Here is a 16,639-nt window from a genome sequence, read left to right as displayed (position 1 = left end):
ATAATAAGGAGAGGGAAAGGTCTTACCAAACTGCCAAACTTGACGGGCTTGTAGAGCAGCTCATAGTTGATAATGCCCTCCTTGGTGTAGGCGGTTTCCCAGGTCAGCTCAATGCTGGTGTCCGTCACCCGGCCCACTTTAAACTTCCCTGGCTGGCCTGGTACTGTAGGGGACAGGGACAGTCAGTCAGAACTCTGTTTTATCTAAATATACTGTATATATTTACTTGTATATATTTACTTGAGAATTTTTACTCCAACTGACAGGAAATGCCACGGGAATGCCACTGTCAATAGAACCTGATCAAACAACACCCACACAGTCCTGAATTGTGTTATAATATGATGAATTGATCACTAAGGATGTTGTTTTGTTTCTAACTTCAAGTTTAATTAAAATTAAAAAATATATAAATATACAGAGCCATAATTAAAGTTCCAAACCAACGTTGTACATCCATTGACACATATCCCAAACTCCTTGCATTTTGCTGCAGCTCTTTACAATGTTACTCTTCTTCATGCACTGGAAAACGATTAGACTTTTCAGAAATACCTGATGTCGTAGTAGCTCAAGCACAGGATTTCAAACCAGTAATGCCACCGGAGTAATCATGGCTTTGTCCCCCTCCCATCATATAAAACGTGTGACAGCAGCTGTCAAGGTGACACGAGCAGTGCTAAGGTTCGAGGGGACATTTTGTGCTGTTAATCCCTGTTTCCTTTTTAATTCGTCTCCACAGTTCTGTCCCAGCAGGTGGAATTTATTAATTAATTTCCTCCAAGAAGTGCTATATTTTCCCCTGACAGGTCAAGCTTATTTGCAAAGTATTTCACAGTGGATTGCCCCCCCCCAACCCCTCCAAACTTTACATAAGTCACTCGAATAAGCTACTTAATAGTTTGTATACGTGCACGCTCACAAATAATGCCTCGCTTGTGCTCGGTTGCATGCGCACGCCTTAAAAAAACAACCAACTACTCTCCTGCACATGAATAAATGAAGAGCACTACTTAGCTGTTTATCCATGCGCCGGCATGAAAGATAAATGCACTCACTTTGCACAAACAATGATTGCTTTTATGCACACACACATTCGACAGTCACACACACATACATAAACACAAACAAACTAAACACTGACCTCCAGGCATGACTTTAACATGGACAGGGTCGGAGAATGGTCCGTCCCCTACAGAGGTGAAGCCTAGGACCTGGACGGTGTAGGTCTCCGAGGTAACCAGGTTCTGAATGGTGGTGATCACACTGTCCTGGACATTGTGGATCTGCCACTCGTTCATCGGCCGCGATGGGTCCATGGTGTAATATACGCGGTAGCCCTTCACCTACAAACAGAGGAGCAGATAGAAGTGCCAGAGAAAGTATGCTTCAGTGTTTCTATGATTGAGACTGGATTTTAAAAGGTCACAGGTGACTGGTGGCTGTACAAAATGCTTGTCGGTGTAATTCCACCCCATGGTAATCCATAATACCATCTTTCAACAGAAACAGAATTTGTCAAGAGCCAAGGTCATCATCTCTGAATTTTTTTTTCCACTTCGGGCCAGATGGTCTTGTGGATTTGTTGATTCAGTGTTTGGCAGAGGCCATTGTCGCAAAGTGATGTCCTCGCGTCTCTGTGGCTGTTATGCAGTTGACCCTGACACACAAATCTCACTCTAAAAGGTTGACGAAACCAGTCCAAATACAGTCTGCCCTCATATTGGAGTGCTTATGATGAAATCATTATATCTCCTCCGAAGGGATTTGTTTATGGGCAGTTCAGAGCAAAACGTAATCCTGTTGCCCTTACCCCTCAACCTCTACCATCTTTTCCTGTTATTACTCTTTAATAGCTATAATCCCTATATGCACTCAATTTAGTCTCGCACTTTTATGGATCTGCTCTACAGTTATGTAGGCTAGAAAAAGAAATAGGCCCCTAGAGGAGCACTCTTAACTTAGAGCGGACAGTCCAATTACCTTTTCTTTCTTTAGAGGATGGGAAAATAAGCAAGGGAGTTACAGAAAGGCAACTCTTTGGCAAGACACAATCCCTGCAAAGGACATGAACCTGCTCACTGGAACAAAAGCTTCCAGTGGCGATTTTTATTACCTGCTTGTGCTCCTTTTTTTGTTCTTTTATTTTTGTCAATCCACGATTAGTGAGGGTAGACGTAATGGATACTGTGTCACACTTAATAATATAGATTTTATGATATCTATTCATTTTAAATTAATAAATACAATGCTATTCAGTTTTTAAAAGACTAGAATGTTGTTTTTAAGACAATCACTTTGCAGACAGCATAAAAACACAAAACACACACACACACACTTATAATTACAAAAATGTAAGAAATAGAGTAGGCTAGACAAGTGAAAACAATGAGGTACTGTAGATAAAGGTGGAGTATGCTTGTTGTCAAAATCACTTTTTGTTAAAAACAGTGAATATGTCCTCATGTCCCACCGTAGCAACAATGCTATCTATAGGCTTATGGAAATACAGGTAGCTTGTGTTTTTATTCACCGTTTTTGACAAAAAGTTATTTTTACAACAAATGTTTTCCAGAATGACTCCACCTTTAAGTAAAATGATAAAGTCTGTCTATAAGTTGTTGTTACCTGTTTCTTCACAGACTTAAAATATGGCAGATGGTATGAAAGACTTTCTTTATGTCTTAGTTTGGACTAACTTCAACAGATAACTGAACATGTAGAATGTTAATTGCTACTACTACTGATAGCAGGCCTTATTCCCACCTGTCCGTTGGGTTCCTCCGGCTCCTCCCATCGGACCATCACCGTGTTCTGGGAGATAATGTGGGCCTGGACGTTTCGTGGAGGGCTGGCCGGCGCCTGCTCTCCTGTCCGGGCATCCACACGCGTAGAGGGGGGACCCTGGCCGATGCTGTTGAAGGCCGACACCCTGATTTCATACTCCGTGTTGGGGTAAAGTCCCCCGATGCTGTAGCGGGTGGTGGTGATGCTGTCCACCGTCTCGTACTTGCTGTCGGGCCCTTTGGCTCGGTACTGGATTATGTAGTAGGACACTGGGTCTGGGTTACCCGAGTCCCAGGTGATGGTCACACTGGTGGCAGTGGTCTCTGTTACTATGGGGGTGCCGGGAGGCTTTGGCAAAGCTGGGAGAATTGGAAAGGGGGGGGGGATTTATATTATATTATTTATTTACTATATACTTTGATTGGTTTCTTTTCCACTCTGCCCATGTTACTGTTATCTTAATGACATATTATGGCTGCATTCATTTATAAAGTGCTTTTTTCTTAATTTCTTTATTTTTATATATGCACCTTACTAGCTCTAGAAAGATGCTTAACTGCATTTTCATTGTTTTCAGCAGTCCCTTTGTGAAATCACAATTAAATGTAACTACATAGAAAAGATAAACTTATAGGGTATTAATCATCATGTCATTAGAGAGAGCATCCCTTACTCTTGACTAAGACCTGTGCGGTGGCCTCGATTATACCCAGGCTGCTCATGGCCACACAGGTGTAGTTGGCCGACTCGCGGACACTGTTGAGCTCCAGCACGTTGCGTCCGATGGGCATCTCGTCCTCCGGCGTCAGGTCCTCGCTGCCCAGCATCCACTTGACGTAGGGCATGGGAGACCCCACGGCCACGCACGTGATGTTGATGCTCCCGCCCGGCATGATCTCATGGTTGGAGGGGAGAATAGAGAAACGAGGGGGCACGCGCCGCACTGGGAAAGGAGGAGAGTCAGGGTATAGAAAGAATAAAAGGGGGGTTTAGGGGGTAAGGATGGGGTGGGGCAGTGAGGGAGAAGAAAGGGGAAGAAAAAGGAGGAGGAGGGAGGGAGTGAGGGAGAGAGAATCAGAGAGAAAGAGAGACAGAGAGGGGAAGAGCCAGGCAGAAAGCAAGATAGAGATGGAGAGAGAACAAGAAAGATAAAGAGGAAGATAAAGGAAGAAAGAGAGAGAGAAAGAAAGAAAGAAAGAAAGAAAGAAAGAAAGAAAGAAAGAAAGAAAGAAAGAAAGAAAGAAAGAAAGAAAGAAAGAAAGAAAGAAAGAAAGAAAGAAAGAAAGAAAGAAAGAAAGAAAGAGAGGAGAGGTAACAGGAAGGGGGAGAATGAACTTCAGGGTTTTTTTACAGAAAATTACAAAGGGATATTTTCATATTCTAGTCCCAATTACTTTATGATACGGATGATTTCAACAGAAAGACACAAATCTTGTGTTGAGCTCAACACTCAACAGAGTGAGCTGCCTACTCAAAATAATATAGTGACAAAACTCTTGAGTATCGTTTCAGCCAGGACACCTATAGTCAGTTTCTCTTAAATAATATGGTTACCATTATTTAATCAGAAAAATAATGATTATGTACGATTATAATTTTTTTGTAAAGAATTATTATCAAAATTCCCCATACTAAGAAATGACTAAAGTTTTTAAACTTTACCAGAAAAATCCAGTTAGAAACTTTACTTAATTTAGATATCTGTGCCTCGGTGTACTTTTTCTTTCGACGGCTCTTTTTTTTGACACAGTGTATGCATCATAAAGGCCGATCAATAGGCATTTGCTGACTATTTGTGTCCACATGAGAAGTACAAGTAAAGTGGCCAGTTATACCCGATGTTGCATCTGTGGGAGATGGGTTATAGCTATATGTTAGGGAGAGATGCATCGAGAGACTGAACTCATAGGTCACTTGCATGCCTGGGCGACTCAAGAGGGATAAAAAAAATGGTGGCGGAACACAAAGAAGAGAACGAAGAACTGAGGGCTGAGAGACAGAAAGAAGCCAGACAGATCGAGTGGTAGAGGAAATGCTAGAGAGAGCTAGACAGAGACTGAGAGAGAGAGAGAGAGAAATAGAAAGAAAGAGGCAGCTCTGCTTCTCTTCCAGACAATGACAGGCAATGTAGCAAAGGACAGCCACATTGTACAACAAGATACTGTACGATACATAGGAATCATAACTGATACAGTGTGTAGTCAAATGAATTGGGAAAAATGTGGACAGGAGTGGAATTGAAGGGGTTCTAATAAGGTGTCGTGGAAAATTACAGAGTGATCATTGGACACATTAAGTAAAGAACACCAAGACAGCATGAAAAGAGGCAGAACGGGAAAAAACGAGTGCGAGCAAAAACGAGAGATATGTGAGGTAGGTATGTGCATGTTAATAAGTTAGTAAACTTATATGTACATGAGTCTGACGCTCCTACACATCAGGGTGCAGACAGAATGCAGAAGAAGAAGAAGAAGAAGAAGAAGAGAAAAAAGGGGGGAGGGAAAAGACAGGGGAGTGGAGATAAAGAGAGGGTTAGAAGACGGTTAAGGGGGAAGGAGGGAAAAGGGGGGTAGAAAAAAGAAGGAGCGAGGAAGAAGAAAAACACATGGATCTATTTAAAAAACACGGCTATATATACCAGAGTCAGGCCCATTCAGAAAAGAAGGTGCTTCAAAAGTATAAGAGAAATAATAAAGTACTAGTAGAGATCGGATGTTGAAGGGAACAGAGAAAAAGAGGATACCCCAGGGTCACAACACAGGAAAAAGAGAGAGAGAGAGAGAGACATATACAGAGAGAGTAACGGACAAACATCTCTGCATGGGAGGAGAGAATGACAGGGAAGGCAGACAAGAGAGCAGAAACAGTGTCCAGAAAACTCAACACTATGAAGCGTATGTGTACAATAAATCATAACAATGAGAAGCAAAACAAATGTTCTATTTTACAAAAAAAAGACTGAAATTAAAAGTCTTTGACGAGAGGCTATGTTTTGACTTGGAATTCCAGCAGTAATACTATCATAGAATATAGGAAATAAAAAAAATAAAAAAAATAAAGATAAATGAACATTGATAAAATGTGCTGCACAACCTCCACTCCTTAATGTAATGAGAAACATCATTACTTGGAATCTTCATGGGCCACATCCCCCCTACTCAAAGAATCTAGAGACAATTGGATAGAAGTTAACATTTTCAACAAATTAAAAAAAATATATATTTATAAATACAAAAGAAGCCTTTACTGACTTTACTATCATTTGATGAATAACAGGTAAAAAAGCATTTGGAATACTTGTAGAAAAATCAAAAGGCCAGAAGATACCCAGAATTGGATACACAAGTCGAAGACACCGAAAGAGACAAAGAGACAAAAACAGGTAGATCTGTTAGAAAACAGACATGATTAGGCAGGCATCTCCTCATCTGAGCATGCTGGAGACAGACGGACAGAAAGACAGGCAGACAGTCAGACAGACAGACACACTGCATCCATGACAGCTCCATGCACAAGACGGACACAGTGCAATGCAGCATGACACAACATGATCAGTTTCATTCAGTCCGGTTTTTTAAGCCTATCAAAATGGCAAAAAAGCAACGAAAAAGACTATTTAATTAAGCATATGGATTAGTTTGGTAACATGAGCAACCACAGCATGAAGGTGGGAGAGTCAAGATGATCCTTCAGTGAAACATGACCTCAGCAGAAACAAGTACTTGGGACCAAAAGAGAGAAAAAAAAGAACTGAAGACTCTACTGCAGAGACACAGCTCCGGCACTTTACAATAAAGTGAGCTCATAACAAGGGATAATCCTTCACATGCTCACAGAGCCTCTAGCTTAAAGTTAATCGTGCCCGGTCCGCATGATTCCCCTCCATTTTGTACAAAGTTTGTTTGAGACAGGAGCCTCCATCTTTATTAGTGGAGTTATCATTAGTCTCCGTCCTCTGCAGGGAGTCTGGAGGGCTGCAGACTGGGGAGACCTTGGCATTGCCATAAGGATTACCGCTGGTTCGCAGCACTGCTATATGCCTGTTCAGCAACCCGCCGCCAGAGCTGACATTTACGCAGCACCATCCAGGGTATCTCAAGGACATGCCTTTCATTAAGCACCCTTAGTCAGAGGGAATCGTTAATATCCCCTCTCGATATCTCAAAATTGTGAATGGATCATTTCAAATGTCAGTCAACAGAGGCGAGTGTTTGGCAGAGATAGCGACAGCTATGCAGAGAAATACAGCGCCGGCTATGGTATTACATTAGAGTTCGCATACTGCAATACGTGTAGATTAGTGTAAGCATTTACTTTACTAGTTAAAACCACAATGTAAAAACACTCAATTTGCAGTAAAATGTCACTTTTGTAAAAAAAAATAAGCTATTATAAGCAAGATATACTTATGCTGCAGCTGCATTCATGTTGTGTTGGAATGATTGGACAGATGAGTTCCAGACTGGTAAAATGTATGTTAACAGCCCCTTCATGGTAGTCTTGTCTTACGAAAGTCAATGTTTGGTTCATGGTTGGAATAATTTTATTAATTCATGTATTTTAAAATCTATGTTCTCTCTATGTTGTCATGTGAATATTGAAAGCAGTTATCAGTGTGTTGATTAAACCAACTGAGCAATAAAATACAACACATGTTTCTTTGTAGCGTTAATGTTGTTTCCATAATACGATCGATACGAAAGCACGTGAACACACCAACATGGAAAGACTTTCTTAACGACTTTAGGTCGGACCATCAATAACACACATGAATGCAGCATACCACTACACTAGATGTGTGACTCAGTAGTGTCAGTGACATGGCAGTGCCTAGCTAACAGTCTAAAGCTAGCTAACCTTTCCCGAGAGCGGTATTTATAAGTTCAAAGACCTACATAGTATCGCTGTAAAGATTTAGCTTGAAGAAAAAACACTCTATTCTAACACAGAATAGGTAATGATTTTATACATTATACTATTATTATACTGACACTTTCATGTTTACAAATGAATTTGACCAATTTAATATACTGCATATACTATCACATTTTATATTACATAAATATAATGTAGTAGAAATACAATATTTCCGTAGGCTAGAAGTGTATTTTTCTAAAGTCAAGTACAAGCAACTCATATTCGGAAGAGTACTTGAGTAAATTTACTCGATGACTTTCCACTGCTGGTCATGTGATGGTTCTCTTGCCATCTTGAGTTGATGTCATGTCACGGCCAAATATAACTGATGCTTTTCCTGCAAGGCTGCACAACACGTATGACTTCAAAAGGGGGGGGGGGGGGGGGGAGTACAAGTACAAGTACAAGTTCAAGCGTGACTGGGAACACACAGTTTCCAACACAATGCAACAAGTGCAGAACTGGAGAACATGGGGTGACATGGTAGCTTAGACAAAAAACGTCCCACAGGATGATACCAAAAAGGGAAAACAAATGGAATAAAGAGACAATAGCAAGACATGATGACGAGACAGCAAGTTCAATAATATCACAATCCCAGCATATCAATAGGCATGACCAAACACACACTGAGCCATGCTCTTTCTGTCAGTCCGTCAGTCAACAGACATGCAAGTGGTGCTCCTCTCTCTTTCTCTCCCACTCCTTCCATGCAAACATCGCCTCTTTTTTTCTTTTTTTTAATCTTCCAATTCTTGGGTTTCCATGACAACAAGATCATACCATGCAGAAAACATTGATCGGGGAGTGAAGGCAATACCAAGGGTTCTGCACACAAGGCCTCACAATGCAGTCAATGCACTCTGCTGCGTAGGCAGACCACTTCATCACTTTAGAGAATTCAACTCGCTTTCCTTTGGAGACGTCATTTCACTTCAAATCTACTCCGGTGTCTTTAAAATATATTTATTTTTTTCCTTTTTTGTTTCTCTCTGTTTCATTAAGTAAAGCTTTCTGAAACAAAGGAGTAACAAAAGAAAAGAAAGAGCACACCAACCTTCTCGAAGCTCTGAGGGATGGAAGGGGGTTGATGCAGAACACAATGACGTGAGGGGGGAGAGAGAGAACGGGGAAACACAGAGAGAATAAAAACGGCCAGCGCAAAGCCACTCGCTCCCACCGCACCCCAACACACATACTGATCACACACTCACCAACACTTGCGTTTGCACTCACACACTCTCCCCTGATATCCCACGTGATATACAAACTAGAATTAGCAAAAATCTGAACATTGCTCTCTCAGCCATAAGCCAGTGATACACCAGCACCCACAGTCCAGAATTAGTTGGATCATGTGTGTTCCAAATCAACAATAATTAATGATATCCTGATTGTTTGACTTCCAATTTCAATCAAATTTGTGCATCTTCTGCGCAACACTTTTTCTAGTTACCTGCCTCTTGTACAGAAACCACTTTAGTAGACAATCAGTGATGTTTTCCATGCAGTTAAACCAAGGTGTGTTCCCGACTTTATGTTCAATTAGATCTTACTGTATAGGGGCTCGCACCAAGGTTTAAGGTGGTTGTGAGAAATTGCAAACAACAGATCAACAGATCAACATATACTGTAGACAATGGATGGGTTAGTAATACTTGTTTTAAAAAGATCACGGCTACGGAAAAATATAACTTTTTTCTTTATACCAAGAGCACCTTAATTGCCGTGATTTCTGGGTGTTTTGTCTGTGTGTATGTGTGCGCACGTGCACGCGTGTTCCGTGTTGAGGTCATACCTCGCACGTAGAGGTTGGCAGGGGAGGAGTAGCGCACGCCTTGAGAGTTGGTGGCCACGCACTCGTACTTCCCTTGGTCGGTTTCCTCGCTGTTCTCAATCTGCAACGCTCCTGCAAGGACATAAAAGTGACAGAAAGAGAGAAAAAGGAATAAAAACGGTTTAGATAATTTTGCTAAAAAGAATGCCTTTGCTGCTGGCTGCCTAGCTGGCTGCCTGGTTTTTCATCCTGTTGGACTGTTTTGTCGTATTTTTGACCTTGGGATAACCTCTACTCTATTGCTTCAACATCCAATAAAGTCAGCACCATCTGAAAAGGGCAGTAGTTTTATTTTTTTAAGAAGAACTTCATATTTTCTCTTTGGACACCACCCCCCCACTCTTTCAAAACTGAAAAGAAACACACCAAAACATTCAAGTTTCTGAAATGCCTTCCCGAAAGTTTGTCATTTCAAAACAAGACTTAAGATGACTTTTTATGAACTCGGATGACACTTTAAGGATCATTTTTTTATGTCTTGGCAGTTAACTGGCAGTAGCAACACAGCTTTACCCCATGGCAACAACCTGGCGATGCTCTTTTAACTTCCCCCAATTTGATATCCTCCCACCCTGATCCCACTGTGGTAAACAGTGTCTGCCTTAATGTATCTATAACTACACACAGTGTTCTGTTGTTACTTTTGATCAACAGGGTGCTATTCTTATTGCTTTTTTAAAACGTTTTTATTTATTTATTATTTTCTTCTTTTGATTCACCACCACCACCACTGTTTTTTTCTGTCACTTTTTTTCTCATCTGAAACAGATTTTGACATGGAGCCTGAGGTGAAAGCACGCACCGCACCGCACACACACACACACACACACACACACACACACACACACACACACACACACACACACACACACACACACACACACACACACACACACACACACACACACACACACACACACAAACACTGTTTTGTATCAGATCTTCTGCGGGAGCAATCAAAGGGATAGGGCTTGCTTGTAAGAGATGCACGGAGATATATAGAGCAACAAAAAATATAGTATTCTCTGCATTTACACTGACTTTTCACATACATACTAAGCTGTTCAAATGTGCGTTAAATGATAGTGCAGACTGGTCCCTTTCAGAGTGAAAAATGATCTTGCATATATAATGTTACTCCACTATTGTTTTCAAATATGTATCAATATTTGAATGGCATTTTGTCTGTTAAAGTCAAAAATATAAAATGGTAATTTCACCCAAATAAAAGTTCATTCATAGGTTTTATATTTGGGAAGTCATGATGGGATGGTTACCTCAACACTATCTTCATGTCCAGGTAGCCAGGAAGAGAGCCCCAGAAATAAGAGAGAACATATTTACTTCCATTTACCATGTACCTCACTAGTTTATTTCCACCACTGCAGACACATACAGCACACATGGTTTGCGATCCTTCCTTAATGTAAAAAAAAAAGGCTTTCACTGAATAAATCCAGACCGTTAAGCACTATAAAGTTCCACAGAGGGATATTGTGTATGTGTGTGTGTCAATCTTGAAATTACAAAGTAGCTGATACGCATTCATAGCAGTTTATAGAACATGTTTTTTGTAGGAAAAGTTTTGACTTGTTACACTCGGCTAGGAGGACACCAGTGTGCGTTTTGCATGCTTTAACGTGTTTAGTGAACTGATGCCCCGCTAGCTGGAGCTGTCATCCATTTGCTTCTGTCTTCTGCATTACTTGAAAGAAAGGAAAGAAAAAAATATCACGTGCAATGCTCTTCCTCTTCTGTCTTTCCATTTCCCCACGTTACCAGGCAGAGTTGGGAGATAAACAGGAATAAATTATCTGCTCTGCTTCTCCAGACAGAGGTATAGAGGCAGGAGGAGAGAGAGAGAGAGAGAGAGAGAGAGAGAGAGAGAGAGAGAGAGAGAGAGAGATGGAGCTGGACAAGTGGAGCTCTTCAAACAAGAGCTCCTCTGACAGCTGGAAGCAGCTCGTATGGCTATCCATTGGCACACAAAAAAAATGGCAATAGAATTATTCCCTTGTGCAAAAAACACGCCGGTAAAAACAGTGTGCAGTATATGCCTGTAGAAAGGTCACCACGTTAGATCAAACGTCGTATACAGATAAGTGGCAGTGGCCAAACATATAATTGCAGTTGTTGCTGAAAAGCTGCAAAAAAAGGGAAAGTGAAAGATAACGGAGCGAGAGAGCGATGTATTTAGTGAGTCTGGAAGCTGCTGACAGGCCCAGAATGAGATGTGACTTCAGTAAATTGAGCTGCTGTGAAGTCGCGGATGGTGTATTATGTCTGTTTGGCAGAGACCGGAGCCGATCGGATGACAACAGATCCTGCTAACCCGATAGTTCTGCCAGAACATCTAGGTCATACGGATCACCTGGACTCCAGTCTCCCACGAGGTGAGAGAGACATTAACTTTGAACTAGGACCTATACATCAAGACCGACGCTTGCTAGTTTTCACCACAACACCACTTCCTAACATGTTTCTTAAATGTGAACACATTTAAAAGAGTACCTTTTGAAGCAATTTGCTAAATATTCTATGGTTCCGACTTACCATTATGTAAATATTTGCCAGTGTTTAAGTCTAGACTAAAATACTACATTCAATATATTTCAATATAAATTGTAGATTTGCATATGATCACACAAAATCAGGAATCTGAAGACAAATTGTAACACGTAGTTTTCACAATTTTTCATACAGGTTACAGACTTAACCAATAAAGATTAATTCAAATGATCGTTTGATTAATGTATATTAGTTGCCGCCCTGTATTTGACTCTTTGCAGATCTATATACCCCAATTCATACTATATTTGTAAAAGCGGAGTATTAAAAATTACTGCAATAACAATATTCATATTTTTCTTTCTGGCCTTTCCAAGAAATACTTGAAAAACAAATAATCTTGGATCTTTAACAAAGATTGTTTTTTGAATGAAATCTGTTTTTGTGATATCCTGCTGGCAAACAAACTGACAAAAAAAAGTGAGCAAAAATAACCTCTGTGGGAGATGTAATTAATGATGCTCAGGCATTTTTTTTTGGATGCCTGTAATATGTTAAAAAAGGTCAGTTAAAATATCACAATTGTCAAGTACGAGAACTAAACTGTGTCGTTATGTATAAATAATTGATCTTCTTACTGTAGATAAGAGTGACCAAAAGTTTGACCGTTACCATACCTACAACCTTTGATCAGATCCCAGTTTCTCAGCCAAGACATGTTCATCCATTAACCATCGCATGCCATCTGTTAGAGGGTATAGGTCTGAGAGGGCTGTTAAGTGCTTAGGTAAATTCTCCAGATCTCGCTCCCAAATGTCAGATATAGACAAATAGCATGTCACACTCTCCTCACGCAAATCTAAACTGGTACAGCATATGGCATGGACAAATAGATGGATGCCTTGGTTGAGGTATAAATATGTCAGGCAAAAGTTAAGCTCTACAATTGCACCATGTGTTTCTACCCTCAGGCAACCAACAACACACATTTGTGTGTATGCTGGCTTGCGTGTGTGTGTGTGTGTGTGTGTGTGTGTGTGTGTGTGTGTGCATGTTTTAGGTGTGTACACATGGCGTTCAGGGCTGCCAATGGCCACCTTTTTGGACAGTTACCTGCTGTGGGAGGGGAAACCACCACCGATGATGGATACTTATGGGCCGTGAAACAGCCAGGAGTCATCCTTTGTGGGATTTGAGCGCAGTCATTCTCAATATCATTTTTCACCCCGACCCATATGGAACATAAACATATTTCCATGACTCAACTGGGGGGCAAAAAAAGTAAAAGACGGATAGAAAACTATGTTTGTGGCCCAAAACAGATCCCTTGGCTGCACTCCAAACGGGAGGCTGGCAGCCGTCCACTTAATGTGAGGCATTGCTTTGGAAGGTGCCCCCATTAGACAGATTTTTAAAGGAGCGTCTCATCTCGGGTGCTACGTGGTGCCTAGCTGCAGGTGTAATTGATTTCCCTCCGAGTCATTTCAGTGCAGTGTTTGGGTCATTATACAGTGCATTCTGTTGTCCAGCGTTGAGATGCGTTTGGTGATTTGGAATCCCATTAAACCCGGTGGTGAATCATACCAAGCCATTCGTCTTGCTACTGCTTCATTGATGTGATATGTGGTGTGTTTGTAAACCGGTGAATCAGTGTCATGTCTCTGTGTGACACCGTACAGAGGAGGAAATGAGCCTCAGAGCAGGGCTAACTGAAACTTATTATGATAGATTGTTAAATCATACACAATTTTAGGTCTCAAGAAAATCCTTTTAAAGTATTCAAATGAAAATATATCGTGCTTATTACTGAGAGCGAAAATAGTCAAAGAAAAAAAAATATTGTTTTAAGATGCAAGGTGAGGTTTTGAAAGAGGTTCTTTGTTCTGCTGCTCCAAGGCCACCAACGCTTTCTCATTCATTATAAGCAGAGAGGAAAAACAAACATTTGCATTTTTATCATAATTGGGGATCTGGAAAACATTGACTACACTGCTCCCCTCAGCATGTTTCTTATGCTTCAGACGATGATACTTATGCTTTAAAAGTCCCTTGCTTCTTCTCCCTATTTTTGTGAGTGCATATCTTGTCTCACCTTCCTCCCTTGCGGTAGCAGCTGCTCCTTAACTAAATTCCACCCACGCACACTGCAGGTCTTTTTTTTCCTTTTTTTACAAAGAGGCAAATTACGCTTTAGGCACTCTGTGTATCACAGTGGCAAGTAGTTATTCTTACACATCAGTAGGTTCCTAGAAAATATACCAAGGATGGATGTAAGAACTAAGAAGACCGTTCTTTGCCTGGGAACATGGGCTATATCTACCCTGCAAACACTGGAGCTGACCGATCACTAAACTCCTCCCCCAAACAGTGGCCGTCCAATAATAGCAGCATATCTTAGTAACCGTAACTAGGCCAGGTTAAAGGCAGGTTTGAGCAGTGTTGGTGATAGGAAGAGTGATACTCCATCAATATTTTTTTTGTAATCAAATGGATTGAACAGTGTTTTTGTGTGTACTAAACTAAGCTGCAAATATTAGCATGTTCTGCAAACCAGCTTGCTATTTACTGTCACACTAACAAAGTGTTATATCCAAGGCTTCGGAGCACATCCTTAGCTATTACAACATTGTCTTCTCAGGGTTACAAGTGACATCAGTAAAAGCCCCGTGCAAAACTGGAACCTGTCACAATGTGGTACTAGCCAACTGTCTGAGAGATGATTGTACATATAACTGTATTTGGGCCAACATAAACGACTCAGTCCTGATCTTAATTGGATTTAATGACATTCCAGGAAGCCAGCCTAAACTCACTTTCTGTAATAGCATTATTTTCATCTGCCAAACAAAGTCCCCATCCGAAAAGCCTTTTTTCTATAGTGAGCCCTACATACAAACAGTTTTCATCATATTCTCCATTACATTCTGCACTAAGGCAATTAGCTCTACCTACCTTGCAATATAAATCAATGGTGCACCTTTATTTTCACGTCTTTTTTTTCCATTTTACCCGGTTCATTTAGCTTTGTGTATAATATATGGCATGTAGCCATTAACTACATATTTAAAAATCCTTTTGTGTGTTTCTGGTTTGGCGTCAGCCGGGGAATAACTCAAGGAATTGGCAATAATTAGCTGGCTTGCTATAGCTGAAAAAGAAATGTGCTATTTACAGTTGTCATTGCAGCCGGCTCAAAACATGAAAAATGCCTCTGCATGAAATCATTCCTTCACGAGTGACTAAGGAATTCCTGGGATAAACCTGACTCCCTCTGTCACTCACTGTTAACTGCATGAGTGTCGTGCGAGAACAGAGAGCTTGACAGGTATAGAATAACATTGGTAGATGAAAAAATTAATACGTTTGAAAAGTGTGAGACTCTTGGATCCGTGCAAACCGTGACAAAACTGTATAAAATGGAGACATGAGGTTGACAGGGGGCACTAGTGATCAGTGAAGGATATTGGCTGACAGCGGGGAGATATCTGAGCTGGCAGGACGGAGGAGCAAAGAGAATATGGATGAAGCAACAACAAAATGGTTTCGCCTCACCATCACTTTCATTCCCCCATGAGGACGGCTGACTTAGAATGGCTGAGGAAAATACGTGTGTCTGCCTATACTCCAAGAGACACCGCATCATCTATACAGAAGTGCATAAACAAAGCTGAACAAACTGTCCCCAACGCAAGATGTGATTATTCTTCATTCATCCCTCAGCACAGACACTCTTCTTTCTAGTAGAAAAAAAAAAAAAGACCTTCCCTCGCTTTTTTCCCTATTATTGTCTCTGAAACTTAGTGATCTTACATTCAGAATTTAAGGCATTTAGTTAATTTCACACATTTCCAGGCTGTGCTGGTCAAAAGATTATAGGCGCATCAGTTAAATACGGAATGTGAAGACACTCCTATCTCTGCAGTCTGTATCTATTGATTTTGAGATGCGAGAAAAAATAATTAGGGCTGTTTGGGGGTCGATCATTAAATGAAGCTTTTATTTCAAAGTGGATTTACTTTATAATTTAGCTTGTATAGATGTATAGGAGACATGGCATTGCTGTTGTTATGTATCTTTTGATCTTATGTTTCTTGTTTTTTTCCCCTTTATGATCAACAGTAGAAAGAGATCTGTGGCTTTAAAGTGTCCTCTATTTTTTATAATCTTTTCTCCCAAATTTTTATTTTTTTCTTGGCTTAAGGATGAAACAATTATCCAACAAAAATTGGCTTTAAAAAGGTTTTACATCCCCAAAGGATGTAGATAAACCCGGAGAGGAGCATGTAATCCCTCAATCCTAATTAAAACATGATAATCACCAAATTTAGAGCAACATGGATTTTACCTGATAGCAAAGCTGAGCTTTTGGACGCACTGTTTGTTTACTTATTTTCAAATAAAATGATCTGACAATTACTGTGTGTGTGTGTGTGTGTGTGTGTGTGTGTGTGTGTGTGTGTGTGTGTGTGTGTGTGTGTGTGTGTGTGTGTGTGTGTGTGTGTGTGTGTGTATGTATCTCACCTGATCGGAGCTGTTTGATGCGACCCTGGCTGCTGCCGGGCTCCACTGGCAGGAAGTCTTTGAACCAGG

The 16,639-nt window shown here is 40.7% G+C and overlaps 1 protein-coding gene across 1 annotated transcript in view; it reads right to left on the bottom strand.

The window, feature by feature from the left end:
• The window catches only part of ptprsb (protein tyrosine phosphatase receptor type Sb), a gene marked incomplete at both ends in the record, with an annotated part of 47,901 nt that overhangs the window by 18,133 nt on the left and 13,129 nt on the right, over positions 1-16,639 (bottom strand). Inside the window, 6 exons of the mRNA XM_080034722.1 lie at positions 27-163; positions 1,145-1,346; positions 2,767-3,146; positions 3,461-3,730; positions 9,479-9,613; positions 16,571-16,639. The exon at positions 16,571-16,639 is cut by the window's right edge and continues 120 nt beyond it. Of these exons, the coding sequence (XP_079890848.1) occupies positions 27-163; positions 1,145-1,346; positions 2,767-3,146; positions 3,461-3,730; positions 9,479-9,613; positions 16,571-16,639 (1,193 nt within the window). The remainder of the gene's footprint in view (positions 1-26; positions 164-1,144; positions 1,347-2,766; positions 3,147-3,460; positions 3,731-9,478; positions 9,614-16,570) is intronic.

Source organism: Ammodytes marinus (assembly GCF_949987685.1).
Source record: "Ammodytes marinus genome assembly, chromosome: 9".
NCBI classification, from domain to species: domain Eukaryota; kingdom Metazoa; phylum Chordata; class Actinopteri; order Uranoscopiformes; family Ammodytidae; genus Ammodytes; species Ammodytes marinus.
This window is presented reverse-complemented; position numbering and strand designations above follow the sequence as displayed.